Source organism: Pithys albifrons, chromosome 9 (genome assembly GCF_047495875.1).
Source record: "Pithys albifrons albifrons isolate INPA30051 chromosome 9, PitAlb_v1, whole genome shotgun sequence".
In the NCBI taxonomy this organism is placed as follows: Eukaryota; Metazoa; Chordata; class Aves; order Passeriformes; family Thamnophilidae; genus Pithys; species Pithys albifrons.
This window is the reverse complement of record NC_092466.1, coordinates 26,722,531-26,735,374: the sequence shown is the minus strand read 5'-3', so window position 1 is coordinate 26,735,374 and position 12,844 is coordinate 26,722,531. Positions and strand designations below refer to the sequence as shown.

At 40.6% G+C, this 12,844-nt stretch overlaps 1 protein-coding gene across 1 annotated transcript; it reads right to left on the bottom strand.

Annotated features, from left to right (window-relative positions):
- Positions 1 to 6,121: 6,121 nt before the first annotated feature.
- Positions 6,122 to 8,483, bottom strand: EXOSC3 (exosome component 3). Its single transcript, XM_071563563.1, has 4 exons — positions 8,204 to 8,483; positions 7,902 to 8,051; positions 7,011 to 7,162; positions 6,122 to 6,418 (listed from the first exon to the last, which is right to left on the bottom strand). The coding sequence occupies exons 1-4, from the start codon at positions 8,468 to 8,470 to the stop codon at positions 6,217 to 6,219; spliced, it is 771 nt and encodes a 256-aa protein (XP_071419664.1). The 5' UTR covers positions 8,471 to 8,483; the 3' UTR covers positions 6,122 to 6,216.
- Between the last annotated feature and the right edge of the window lie 4,361 nt (positions 8,484 to 12,844).

Here is a 12,844-nt window from a genome sequence, read left to right as displayed (position 1 = left end):
AAATAACCTAAGCAAAGTCCATGGCAGAAACAGCATTACCTGAAAGAGCTGGGGAATTTGGAAGGATTCAGAATTTTGGGCTGCCTTTTTAACTGAGAAATACATGCAACAGTACCTCTACTTTTTCTCCTTAATCAGTGTGGGAAGGTTTCCTGTCATGACTAAACATGTGCTGAAGTGGCTTTCTTGTGTTTTTTAAATGCAAACAGCATTGGAATTTATGTATGTATCTTTGCACGGTGACACAGCACTTTTTGGAAAAACACTATCACCAAAAAAATGATGGGCAAATTTTGTCAGACATTATTGTCTAATTAAACCTCTAGTTTCTGCAGGCTTTCAACATTCCTTTCTTCTGAATTTTATAACAGTTGTGGATCCAGCTGTCAACATTTGGCAATACTAGAACAGCAGCTCCATTATTTTATTTTTTTTCCATGGAAAGCACACAAACAAAACTTTCTTCTTAATGATACTTTTGAACATAACACCTCTAACAACCTGGCAGCTGGCCTTCACAATTCCCAGGTAGCCAGTACTGCTGAAGGAGCCGGGGGGGGGAACCCAAAACAACAAAACATCTATCACAAAATAAACCCATCTTTTCATTTATTCTGTTCCCGGGGTAGGATTCCATGACAAGGCACCAGGCAAGAAGAATAAGCAGTTTGATAATCACAGAAATGACTCTGACTCCATTTGTCCCTATTGTAAAAAGGGTCCAAAAAATGCAGAAAAATCTGAGGTCACATCTGGATTCTGTCCAAGGATATCTTCCTACTTTACAAAGCAATGAAATCCGTTGAATGCATGCACATATCAAGTAAACACATAAAAAATACGGCATCATAAAAATAGACTCTATAACCTTCTCTACCTACACCTCCAGAAAGGCTTGCTTTCCATGAAAAGCTACTGTGTTGCATTAAGTGGAGGTGCAGCAACAATTAATTCTTATTAGACTCTCTTTCCCTTCATTGAGCAGAAAAGATAGTGAAATTTTCGCAGGAGAGACGAATGGGAATTTGACTTCTTTGGGTTTTTGTTTTTCCCCTCCTAATATCATATTATGATTGATGTATAATAGTTTAGGTTTTCTATACACCTATTCTGATGTTATTCAAACATTTTTCCTGTTAAAGACAATAATAAATTCTCTAACACACACAGAGAACATTTCACAGAAGACAACAGCATTAATTATTCCAGTTCTAAGGTTTTGAACAATGTTCTTAAGAAGCACAACAAGCCCTTCTCTTCCTGCCTTCATAATTCAGTTTTATAGCAGTTAAAGTGAATGAAGACTATCAGTCTGTAAACTGCTTGTACATCAGTTAATTAAATTTCCCTGGCATGCCTGTGTGTAAGTCACCCAGAATGCACCGTATCAGTACCTATGCTAAAACATGATCTAGCATTACAAAACTTTCAATTCATGTACACAATGACACAGCTGTGTGCTATTTAAGAAGTTATTTCTTTTTCTTGTTGGATCATGCTTCTATAGATCAGCTTTAGACCAAGTGCATGGTTTGAGAAATTACATTAAACAAACTGCCTTTTCTATCAGGAAACAGGAGATCTGAAAAGCAACAAGGAAAGACAGGATTTAGGCCCTATGTCTGTAGAAGGATTTCCAGGCTAATTTAAGACTTTGGACACCAAGCTGGTAAGATTCGATGTAAGGTATAAAAAATACAGCTTCAACTTCTCCCCTGTGTGCTACTAAGGGCAAAATCCACCCAGATGCAGAATGACATACGTCTCCACTAGGCCAGGCAAAAGCCATCTCATGTTTGGAGGCTGTACAGTGGTGGTGTTTCCAATGTCATTGTGATTCTCAGGAAATAAAAGCACCAGTCTGTTTACAGCCAGCCAGGACACAAGATCTTAGATTTATTTTAAGTAAGATTAGGGTGCAGTAGTCACACTACAGGTCTTTTGAAATCAGTTTCACCCACACGAGCAGTTCACATTGGAATACCAAGAAGAGATTGGTGCAACACCCTCCATCTGGGCAAGAACAGGAAGAAAGGATTAGTAAGTCTTTTTAGTGGTATACAGATTCTTAAAACAAATCTCTTTTGCAATAGCCTAATAAAACTGAATCACTGAAAAGCCAAAAGACAAGAGATAACCAAAGCCTTTGGAAAGAGCAGTTGAGGTCATTAGTCCTCTGAGTATCCTTCCGTCTTTAATATCTTTATGTCAAGTAAGTGTAATTACTATGTGTAAGCAAAATAGAATCTCTGAGGTCTATAGTTTGTCTTTTCTCATTTAGTGCAGTGCTACCTATAATGTTATTCTGATTTTTTTGTATTCTCCATTGTCCACTTGGACACTGAGGCCTAGTAAAAAACAGTTATTTTTAATGATCGTTCAAGGCACTAGAATAGTGATCAAGCTTCAGGCTCTAGAAGCAAAAGCAAGATCCCGAACATCCCCAAATACCCACAAAGATAGCACTGAAAAGGCAGTACCTGCACTTCTGCAAGATCAGGACATCAGTGGGAAATACTTTATCTGCAGTTGTCCTGGTTAATTGCCTGGAACTACTACATAGTTTCTACTAAAATCTAGGCACTCAACATGTTTCTAGGCTATTTCTCTTTCAAGGTATTGAGGTAAAACTGACACATTTAATTCCTTACTATAGAAGTCAATAGTAGTTTTACCTCTTAGAATCTATAGAAGCCATTAGTGGGCACAAGGGTGCTTGTGTTACTAATACAACTAAAGTGCCCTACTTTGTCCTTCAGACAAGTCTCTATACACAGTCAAATAATGTATCTCACAAAGTTGACTGTATGTAGCTAGAAAATCTGGTGTAAATATTCTTTATGTAAATATTGTAGGTGACCAACTTGTAAGTTTTACAACACCTGGTTGATTTAGCTGTTACTCAGATTTGTCCAAACTCTAATGGGGGAAACTGGGCTTTCTCTAACAAACTTAACCTTCTCCAGTAGATGAGCTGCTCTCAGTATTTAAAATTTGAGAGAAAAAATCCACAGCCTCTTATACTAAAAGAATATCCATGTTATAAAACCAAAATACCCTGGTGCTGAAAGTGTTGATGTCAATTTGTGTCATTTTGACAAAACGTGGCTAGGAATAAAATACACATGCCAGCAAGCCTCAGTTCCAACTCCTAGTGGTAAGGTTGGAATGAATAGTTAGGCAGAGTAAACTTCTAATCTAGCAGAGCTACAGCCACACTCTAACCACAGCCTTAGAGTTAAGCTCTTAATCCTCTTATTACACTAAACTATTTGTCTGTGCATCTTCTGCTACAGCAAAATACAAATGTCTTACTATCACACTTAATTTTAACACTGCATATCTGTACTTTCTGTTAGCATTCATTCTTGATCATTATACATCAACTTAAGAAGGGCCACAAACTATGTATTTCATATTTTCAATGTATAGTTTCCATGTAATTCTTTGTGAACCTTCTTTTTAAGAGGCTGTGCTCATCTCCGGTATAGGGATTGTTCATGTTGACATCAACAATCTTTACTTAACATTCATCAAAACACTAGGAAGAAAAACAATACAACACAGCACCTACTGCAGAGTCACAGAGTATCTGAAACGAATGACTAAATAACGACTGAAACTGACAATGGTAAACATCATGCAGAGAAATGCAACAAAAAGGCATGCTATTTACTCAGCAGGGTACATTTCAAGTCCACAGCAATCCTTCTGCAACTCCTGTTTCCTGAAAGGTATGGATTTATGTGCCTTTAAAGGGCACATGAAAGACTTCCAGTGGAATACATGATTAAATCATGATCAGTCTTTCTTCCTAGAATTAAGCTCTATTTCATTTTTTTTGATGACTGGTTTAGTCACCAACCTAGAGCTAAAAGTTCACAAAGATATAATTTTGATTTTGCCTATTTTGTTCATTAGATAAAGCTTGTCAAAGGTTGTAATTTGTTTGAGCAATGTTCATAGGTTTTCTTTTGTCCATGTAAAAAAAAATCCGAAACCACACAAAAACAAAAACCAAAACATAAACATTGCCTTCTGTTAGTACTGTGTCTAAGTGTACTTACTTTCAAGCATTATTTCCCACACCCACTTTGTTCATATCCACGGTCATTATTTTCCCACTGCACAAACTGTCAAACAAACAAGTGCAGCACATCCTTATAATGATCGCATAGGGGCTGAACCCCAAGAAATTTATAGTTATACCATTTTGCTAATTAAAAACAAGCATATTTTATTGAATTTCGTATCCTGTTTGTAACAACTACATTTCTATTTGGGTGATCAGCAGTTGACAGTGGGACAGAATAATGTGTGGTATAAAACAGGGCACTGACTTGAGACCTTTCAAGGTCACCATTTGCTGCCCTACCAAACCAGCATGTTACAACAGGGACTGGTTATGTATCTTGCAGGTTAGGCTTGAGACTCAGACTTCTGCAAGAGAAACAAGGTTGCTTAGGTAAAAGGGGGGTGGTAAGGATAATTGCATTTCAAGCCACAACTCTTCAGGAAATTATCCAAGTCATTCCCCATTCCTGTAGTTTTACTACTATGATCCAAGAACACTCAGAGAAAACCATGTTAGCACCCTGTGATCATTTGGCAAGTGTTTTTCTAGCTATGCTAGCTATTGTTCCAGTAACAAACAACTTGCAGAGGCCCTGGATAGCTAAAATTGAAAAAAAAATCTGGAGAAGAGCAGAGTTAGTGAAATCCTTAATAATTTAGTTTTTCATGTGTAGTAAGACATATAGACCTAAGAGGCTTATGGGATATGAATGAAAGTCACTTCACCTGGGAGATGCCCAGTGAAAAAAGATGACTAAAGATCTACCAAGCCAGATGAACAATGCTCTAAATGCCTAATAGGGAGGCCAATGAAGCCCACTAAGAATTCTGCATTGTAGCCACTGCCACTGGACTCACATGGCAACTATTAGAATTATGTTTTTGCTGTATCAGGGGAAGCCCTAGGTAAGCATATTATGGATGACTCAGAGGAGTGGCTCTAAATTGAAGCCATTTCTAAATGACAGAGATGCCTAAGACAACCCTATCATCAAACTTCAGATGAAATACAGAATAAACAGGAAAAACTTTGTTTCCACTTTAATTAAGATGGTATTCAGGCTTATTCTAATTAGTTCATTTTTTAAAATTTCCTTTAACAATTGCTATCTAACTATTTAGCTTACTAAGAACCACAAAACATCACAGATCTAAATATCTGCCTAACAGCTGCAACGCAGTTCATTAAGTACATACAGTCAAGGGTTCTCCTCCAGGAAGCAGCATCAGTAATCACCCTTAACTCAGGGGTCTCTTTCTCTCTCAGGAGAACGGTAGCAAAGTATTCACATACAAAAATACAGAGAACTTACCCTTCCTTAGGACAGCATCTCCTCTATACGCATGTGAGGAACTACTACACAAAGAAGCCTCATACAACTTTTTTCTAAAATACTGAATTTGTTAAACATTAAGCAAAGCTGTATGGTGTTTTCATGCTGCAACTAAAGAAAATAAATCTAGTGTCGAGAATCAAGAAACACAGGGCTATTATTATTCTGTCGTAATCACTATCTCATTAATACTGCTAGGCAGGTTATCTTTTAGGGACAGTGGCTGAGGACACTGTGAGCATGTTTGGTCATCTCTGATTATTTGCCTTAACCGCCCTATTATTCTTTTACGCTACGCCCCATAATTACTTCCTGGTATTCTCTACATGCATTTCTATTCCCAAATCTCATCAAATATTAAATAATCACATCATGTCACTGTATAAATAGAGCACCTGACCAGAGTGAATAATCCATGGGATACTTTTTGCTACTCCAACTAAACATGTATTGTTTGAAGTTTTAATACAACTATAAAAGCAAATATATGCAGTTTACAAAATGTCTCGTTTTCTCAGAGAAGACTTTAGTAGTTACAATTCAAAACTCACAGTGAATAAAAACTTTTAAAAACCATTTCCACATCAATCAGAAAATTCATGAACATAAACAGGGCTTCATAATCACAGAAGTGAGTAAAACCCAAGTTCCTAAACCAGGCAAAAACAAGCTGAGTAGATAAAGGGAAATGAAGAACAACCAAAGTCTAGTACTTAATTTAAAAAATGGCTTTTAATATAAATCTGAATACAAAAATAACCAAAACACCCTACAGTCATCGCAAACGAATCCTCAAGGTTTTCTCTCATCAGTTTCCCGAAAATTTGGGAAGCGCTTGTCTTCTCTGTTCTGCAGTCATATACTCACAGGCTTCCAAAATGTTTACTATAATTAAAGTCTGTTGAACTGTTTTTGCTTTTACCCATATTCTTCCATTCATTCCCAGCACCAGCTCAAACGGGTACAATTGTGACAATTCCTGAATTATTTCAGATTTGGGAGCCAAGAGTCTGTAAACAAGATCAAAAAAAGTCAGAGGAAGAAGCACTTACATTTACAGACACCACATTGTTACCAATCAGTAAGACCAGCAGAACTGTTTATTATGGGTTCACTGCTGGATTTAGCAGTTTACTTATCCTGTTATTTTTATTTGCATTCAGTTTATTTTTCTTCGGAAAATTACATGTACTAATGTGGAAAAACCCCATTTATCAGCTGTCAGCCAAATGTACATCCCTTTAAGCACAAAAAATACAGTAAGCATTTCCGATTGTTAAACTCCAGGGTAGTCTGTACATACCTGAGACACTATCCTGAATGTCTGATTTCCCCAGGACAGTAGCTTTATTTTCCATACTGCCTTGGCAACCACAACACTTTCTAAAAATAAGTTATGTAACACTACAGAGAGCATCTAAATCTCTTTAAAGGAAAAAATAAATGCTCCTTCTAGGTCAATACCCATACTCCATTCAGTACAGCTGGTATAAATGCACTACAAGAACTACACACTGATTACCATATTGCCCACACTGCTTAGAGGAATCCCACCCATCATACTGCACAGTAAAGTGACTATTTACATTCCTTAGTACTTACTTTCTTATTAGACCTAAAGAAACTTTAAAGAGGAAGCCATCTTGTCCAATTATTCCCATTCCACTTGATTTTCCACTGCTGTCTATACAGACCATCTCTGGTTCCATGTCTTTGTTTGCTACAAGGAACTGACCATAAATCAGGTCTCCCACCTAAACAAAGCAGTGTCAAAAAACAAATGTAATAGAGGTCATACTGTACATTTGTAATAAATACTGATTATTTAGAAAGATTCTCTAGAGAGGCCACAAAATAGTTTTAAAACAGTGCTGACAGAAAAATAAACTGGTATACTTACTGTCTACTACAGACAGCATCCTCCATGAACAGTTATCTTGTACTACTACTAGAATTTGTATGATAAAAGGACAGAATTTTTATCACATCAAGCTGTTTTTCTTTACATTTTTCTTCCATTTTTACATTCTGGTGATGATATTTCACCTGAGTACATTAAGTGTGGCAGGCATGTGCCACACACCTATTTATAATAGTGTTGTTAAAAAAACCCAAAAAACCCCCATACATTTTATACTAGCATCACATGGCATAAAAGTTTGTTTTTACTTCATAGTGCCCGTTTGGTTGTACATTACTTGTGAACTGCAGCTGCTGCTGGCAGTATTATGGGAAAACTAAAACGAGAGAGTGAGGAAGGCTGCTCCCTGCCAGAGATCCCACTCTGCTAGAGGTGGTCTTAAGAAACCTCTGAAAGCCCGCAGCCTAGTAGTACAAAAACCTCCAAAGAAGGCCATGGTAAAATCATTGCAAACAGACCTACATTCCTCCTTTAACAAGTGGCTTATAAAAGCGCATCTACTTATGCGAAGCTGCTAAAACGCAAGGCAAGACTCACCAAAGGATACGGCTGCGGCACCAGCGCCCGCTCACCTGCACGTTGGGCCTGTTCCTCTTTGTGGCGCCCTCGAAGGCCAGGTAGGACAGGGATGCCGGCTCGCTGCCGCCCACGTCCAGCTTGAACACGTCCCCCGCTTTGGCCGTCACGATGCCGATGACGTGGTCACCCTTCACCGGCACATACTGCAACGGGGCACAGCCGGATCTGGGATGTCTCACTCTCTCGCACACAAACACACATGCCCGCAGGCGCCTCTGTGCGTCTGTGCGCGCCTCCCTGCGCTCGGAGGCTCACACGCACACGCACACCCGTCCCGGTACCCCCGCGTCCTCACCCGCTTCTGCTGCGAGTCCACCCAGAAGGCGCCGCCGCCCGCGGGCCGGTGCCGCAGGAGCCCGCACTTGGTGACGAGCAGCCCGGCCCCGCTGCGCCGCAGCCCCGGTCCGCACAGCAGCCGCCCCGCCGGCGCCGCGCCCGTACTCAGCCGCAGCCGCTCCCCCTCCGTGTCCTCGCCGTAGCTCGCGGGCAGCAGCAGCAGGTCCCCTGGCAGCACCACCTGCCCCACGCAGGCCTCGGCCGCAAGGCCACGCTCCGCCGCCATGGCCGGGCCGGGCTAGGCGGGGCTCTGTGTGCGGGGCCACAGCGACCCCACCCGGCAGGCACGGGCAGCGCCTCCCAGCCCGGAACCGGCTCCTCGCCCCGGGAACAATCCACCGCTCCGGCGCAGCCCTTTCTGCAAGGAACAGGTCCTTCTGCAGCCTTCCATTTTTGCCAGGGACCTGCCAAGATAATGTACGCGCAGTTCAGCTTCAGATTAATTAATTGAATTCATTCTTCCTATTGTTTGCGGAGTGTTTTTATACCTGATTAGGCGCTGCGATTAGAACAAACAGCTGTTCAAATTTGAGGTAAATGTCAGCCAAGGAGTTTGTCACTCTAAAGCTGAAAGCTTAACTTCCATAACAAAGCGTTTATTGAAAAACTCACCATGTACTCGGCTACAAAATCCTTATTCTGTATTAGCTCAGGTTCCTTCTCTTAAAATCCCAAAAATGTTTTCTTCCCTGAGCTGCTTTCTAGTCTTTATCTACGTGTGTGTATGCACTTATAGACACGCGCATATAGCCCCTAAATTATCGGGAAGGAGCAGTGCGCTGCTAATTGGCTGCAGCCACAGCTGACTGAAGATGTTTGCAGCTTTGTGGACACCCCTTCTGCTGAGAGGAGTCGGCTCAGGGAGAGACGACGCCAGGCGCGTTTCACGTGGGTCTGTCCCCGGGGCCGGGCGCTGTTGCGGGGCAACCCCGCGCGTCGGGGGCGGGCCGGGCCGGGGGCGTGGGGCCGGGGCTGCTCCCCAACGGAAAGCGAGCAGCTACAGTGCGGTCCTATGGTGATAGAAGTAGGGAAGTACCGGCACTGCTTCCCTTGCAACATTCTACAGATAACGTGTCAGGTCCTCCCCAGAAATCCAGACGCCAAGGGTAGGGATAAGGAGCGGGCCCTCCCCACGGGTAGCGCAGAGGGCCGGAAGAGGCCCAAGTGTGTTTAAATGGAGCCCGGGGCGGAGGGCGTGGGCGCGGCTGCCCGTGAAAATGGCCCGCACGGGCTATCCCAGCCCTCAGCCCCGCAGCTTGGCCCATACTGGATGCCGCGAGGGCATGGAGTGGGGTTCGGATCCACCTCGCCCCGACCAGTGCCTGCTGCCCGTCTCCTCTGCCCCGGCTGGGCTTGGATCCACCTCGTCCTAGGGCAGTGCCGGCTGCCCCGGCTCCTCTGCCCCAGCCGGGTTTGGATCCACCTCGCCCCAGTAAATGTTAGATTTTGTTGTTGTTGTTTTTCAGACTAAAACAGATCTCACAGCAGAAGCAGAAGAAAGTTTTCAACTGACCTGAAAGATGTAAATAAATTTTCTCCTTGTTATTTGCTGATCCTGAAGTCTAGTGTGTTGATTTATGTATTTTATATAGAGAACCTGAGGTATTCACTGTCACTGTCCAAGCTCGCTAGGCTGTGGCAGATGAACCTTAGGAGTAAAGGGTGGGGCCAGTTCTGCGCATGCTGTGCCTCACCTAAAAAATCCATTGCACAGGCTCGAAGGGTTCACCCACATTGCAAAGCCCTGTAGTGACAGGCGAGGGTCGAAAACAGCAGGTGAGAGGAAGCAGCTGGAAGCTGCAGACCCAACCCTGCATGCAGGTGGTTCAGGATATTGGTCATTCGAGACATAACCCCGGAGATGACAGTCTCGTAGGATCCTGAACAACCAAGCAGCCTTTTCTAAGGACAGCACTGCTTGCTCCACATGGAGAGGCGTCTGGAAAAGGTGGCCTAAACAAAGCTTATCTCCACACCTGGTTGGATAACCGCGGCCAACCGGCATCTTCCATGCGGTCAAACAGGAACAAAGAGATTTCAAAGGCATACACTTTCCTGCAGTTCATACTGGGTATAATGCTATCCATTTTTAAAAACATAAGCACTAATCATTTTTAGCGTAGTACTATATTATTTTTCCCCTAAAAATAAACTATATTTATTAAAATAATCCTATGCCCTTTTTATTGCTACATTGCTTTTTGGATGCTGTTAACTAGAACATCTTAAATAAATAACCTTAAAATCAAAAGAGAAAATGTTGCTTACGAGGTATAAATACTTAAAAACATTTGTGTAACCTTTGAAGTAATGAAAAATGGAACTACTTTTGTGACTATGTGGTCAGGCTTTGCCATCTGCATTAATTCTGCATTGATATAGGTTTGCAATTTCTGTGGCATGAATATACCCTTATGCTTGGTATTGCAGTAAAACAATTTTGTCACAGTTTGATTCTATTTATTAGTAACAGTTAAAATAGTATCATTTTAAGGACATACTTTAAGATACCACAGTTCCAATTACACATTTTAATTAACACTGTGTGCAAAATAGCTTCTTGTGCCAAGTTTCAAAGGGATGGATTAATTGGATAAGTAGATGAAGCTTCTCTTTTTAGCTAGTATGTACAACTGAATCTTGTTATTTAGATAAAAATTTTAAAAATTGATAAGTAACTCACGTCCATTTACATTTTATGTCCGATCATGTTGACTCTGAAAATTTCAGCCTTTATGCAGCCTTCAAATTGTAAGACAGTGTATTAAAACATGCTACGAAATCATTCTAATAATGTGGCCACCTTTAAAATTTTTAATTCATAGTATTTGTATCTTTGTTTGCTTTTATTTTATGTATGTCCACTAGAGTGCATCCTAAATAAACACACTGGGGGCTCTGTCAGTTACAGCCCATGGAAACTGCAACTAATGTTTGTCGTTTTGTTTCAGCCTGATTTTAACTGTGACTTTTAATTTGTGATCCTGCAGTACATATTCCCCATCTTCTTTCAAGATAGGAATTGAATTTTTGGATGGCAGTTTACGAGAAAATTGCTTAGCAAGGGTCAAAATAAAATGGTGAATTCCAATCTACCTGTTCCCTTGCTCTTTTGTACAGAAGACATTTCTTGTTAAAATGTTATCTATAGGAATTCCCATTTTTTTCAAGATTTGATGTGCACAGACTTGGTACATTATTCCCTCTCTGCAGCTTTATATGAATTCTTTTCTTGGGCATGGGGCAGGAGGGTAAACAGTTCTTATCTCAGTGCCTTCTTGAGGTGCAAACCAGCCTGTAGGTAACTCGAAAATGTAGTTCATGGCAAATATGTTTGGGTGTCTAAACTTGGATTTTGCTTTCTCTTTATGAACTTTCACCTTCTTTGGAGCATAGATAGAGCCTGGAACAGGAAGAGAACAGGTGAGAAGATAACTATTTTAGTTACTGCACATGATATGATTTCAGAGGTGTTAATACAATGTAGCCTTTGAATAAAATCTAAAGTCATGTATTGGAAAAAAAAGCAATTACCTAATGCAACTTCATCTACAGTTTACACTCCCTCTGAATACATTTTCTGTGGAATGAAGATGGTATCAGAGGCAAATGATAGAAACTGTCACTGAAAATAAGGTGCTAAATACTGGCAGAAGATTTATGAAATTGTCACTTTTCCTTTCCTTGGAATAAGAGCGGTCTTCCTTAAGCTGCTCTCAGACCATGTATAGATCCTTCACAGAATGTGCTGATAGTAAAGGGCCCTTTCACAGCTGTTCTCATTCCAACAATACTCAAGCATAAGGATGAAAACAGATATGAAGCCCAGAATAGGACAAAATGATTCAGATTAACTATCAGTCTACTCACAAAGATGGTAACTCAGCTCTGCCATGTGAGAAAGGAGAAATACATGTTGCAGCAAGCACACTTTAATCTTACCTTTTAACAGAACATGCTTTATTAAGTTTGCAGTCCCCTTTCTTATGATGAATGGTTTTCATAGTCTAAAGGAACTAACTTATCTTTTTGTAAGCAAAAGCTTTATACAGTAATTTGCTGATGGGAATGGGAGCCAGATGAATTAGTCTGGATTAAATGTAAAATTGAATTCCTCTGAACTTTGCTGATACAGTTTACTTACATTTGAAGTCAGCTATTAACTGCTTTACTTCTGTGAAGTTTTCCTTGTTCTTAGGTTAGAAAAAGAACGGTGTTGTCTATTGACTACAGATAGAAAACAATCTAAACCTGGTAATGACTGATAAGGACTGATGTACTTTTTAAAATATCTCTCACCAGTACACTTGTTTGCCTTTTTGGTTTTGAGTTTGTGGTGGGTTTTTTGATGGTTTGGGGGTTTTGGTGATTTCTTTGGTTCTTCTTTTGTTTGGAGGGAGTTTTTGGTAGTTAGTTGTTGGGGTTTTCTTGGTGTTTTTTTGTTTAGTTTTGTTTTTTTAAAAAACTCATATTTGTTTTCTGGCGCTACCATTATAATCCCTCATGCAGTCATTGTGCTTTTAACTTGTGTATTTGTTATAATTGATACAATGGAAGAAGTTATACTATTATAAACTTTTATATAGGTATTGGGCTGATA

Excerpts from the sequence above, each read along its gene's own strand:
- EXOSC3 (XM_071563563.1), bottom strand. The coding sequence starts at position 8,470 with ATGGCGGCGGAGCGTGGCCTTGCGGCCGAGGCCTGCGTGGGGCAGGTG. Across the intron at positions 8,052-8,203 it reads TGGACTCGCAGCAGAAGCGG|TATGTGCCGGTGAAGGGTGA; the intron begins GTGAGGACGCGG and ends GCCCCGTTGCAG. Across the intron at positions 6,419-7,010 it reads TCTTTAGGTCTAATAAGAAA|ACTCTTGGCTCCCAAATCTG; the intron begins GTAAGTACTAAG and ends TCTTGTTTACAG.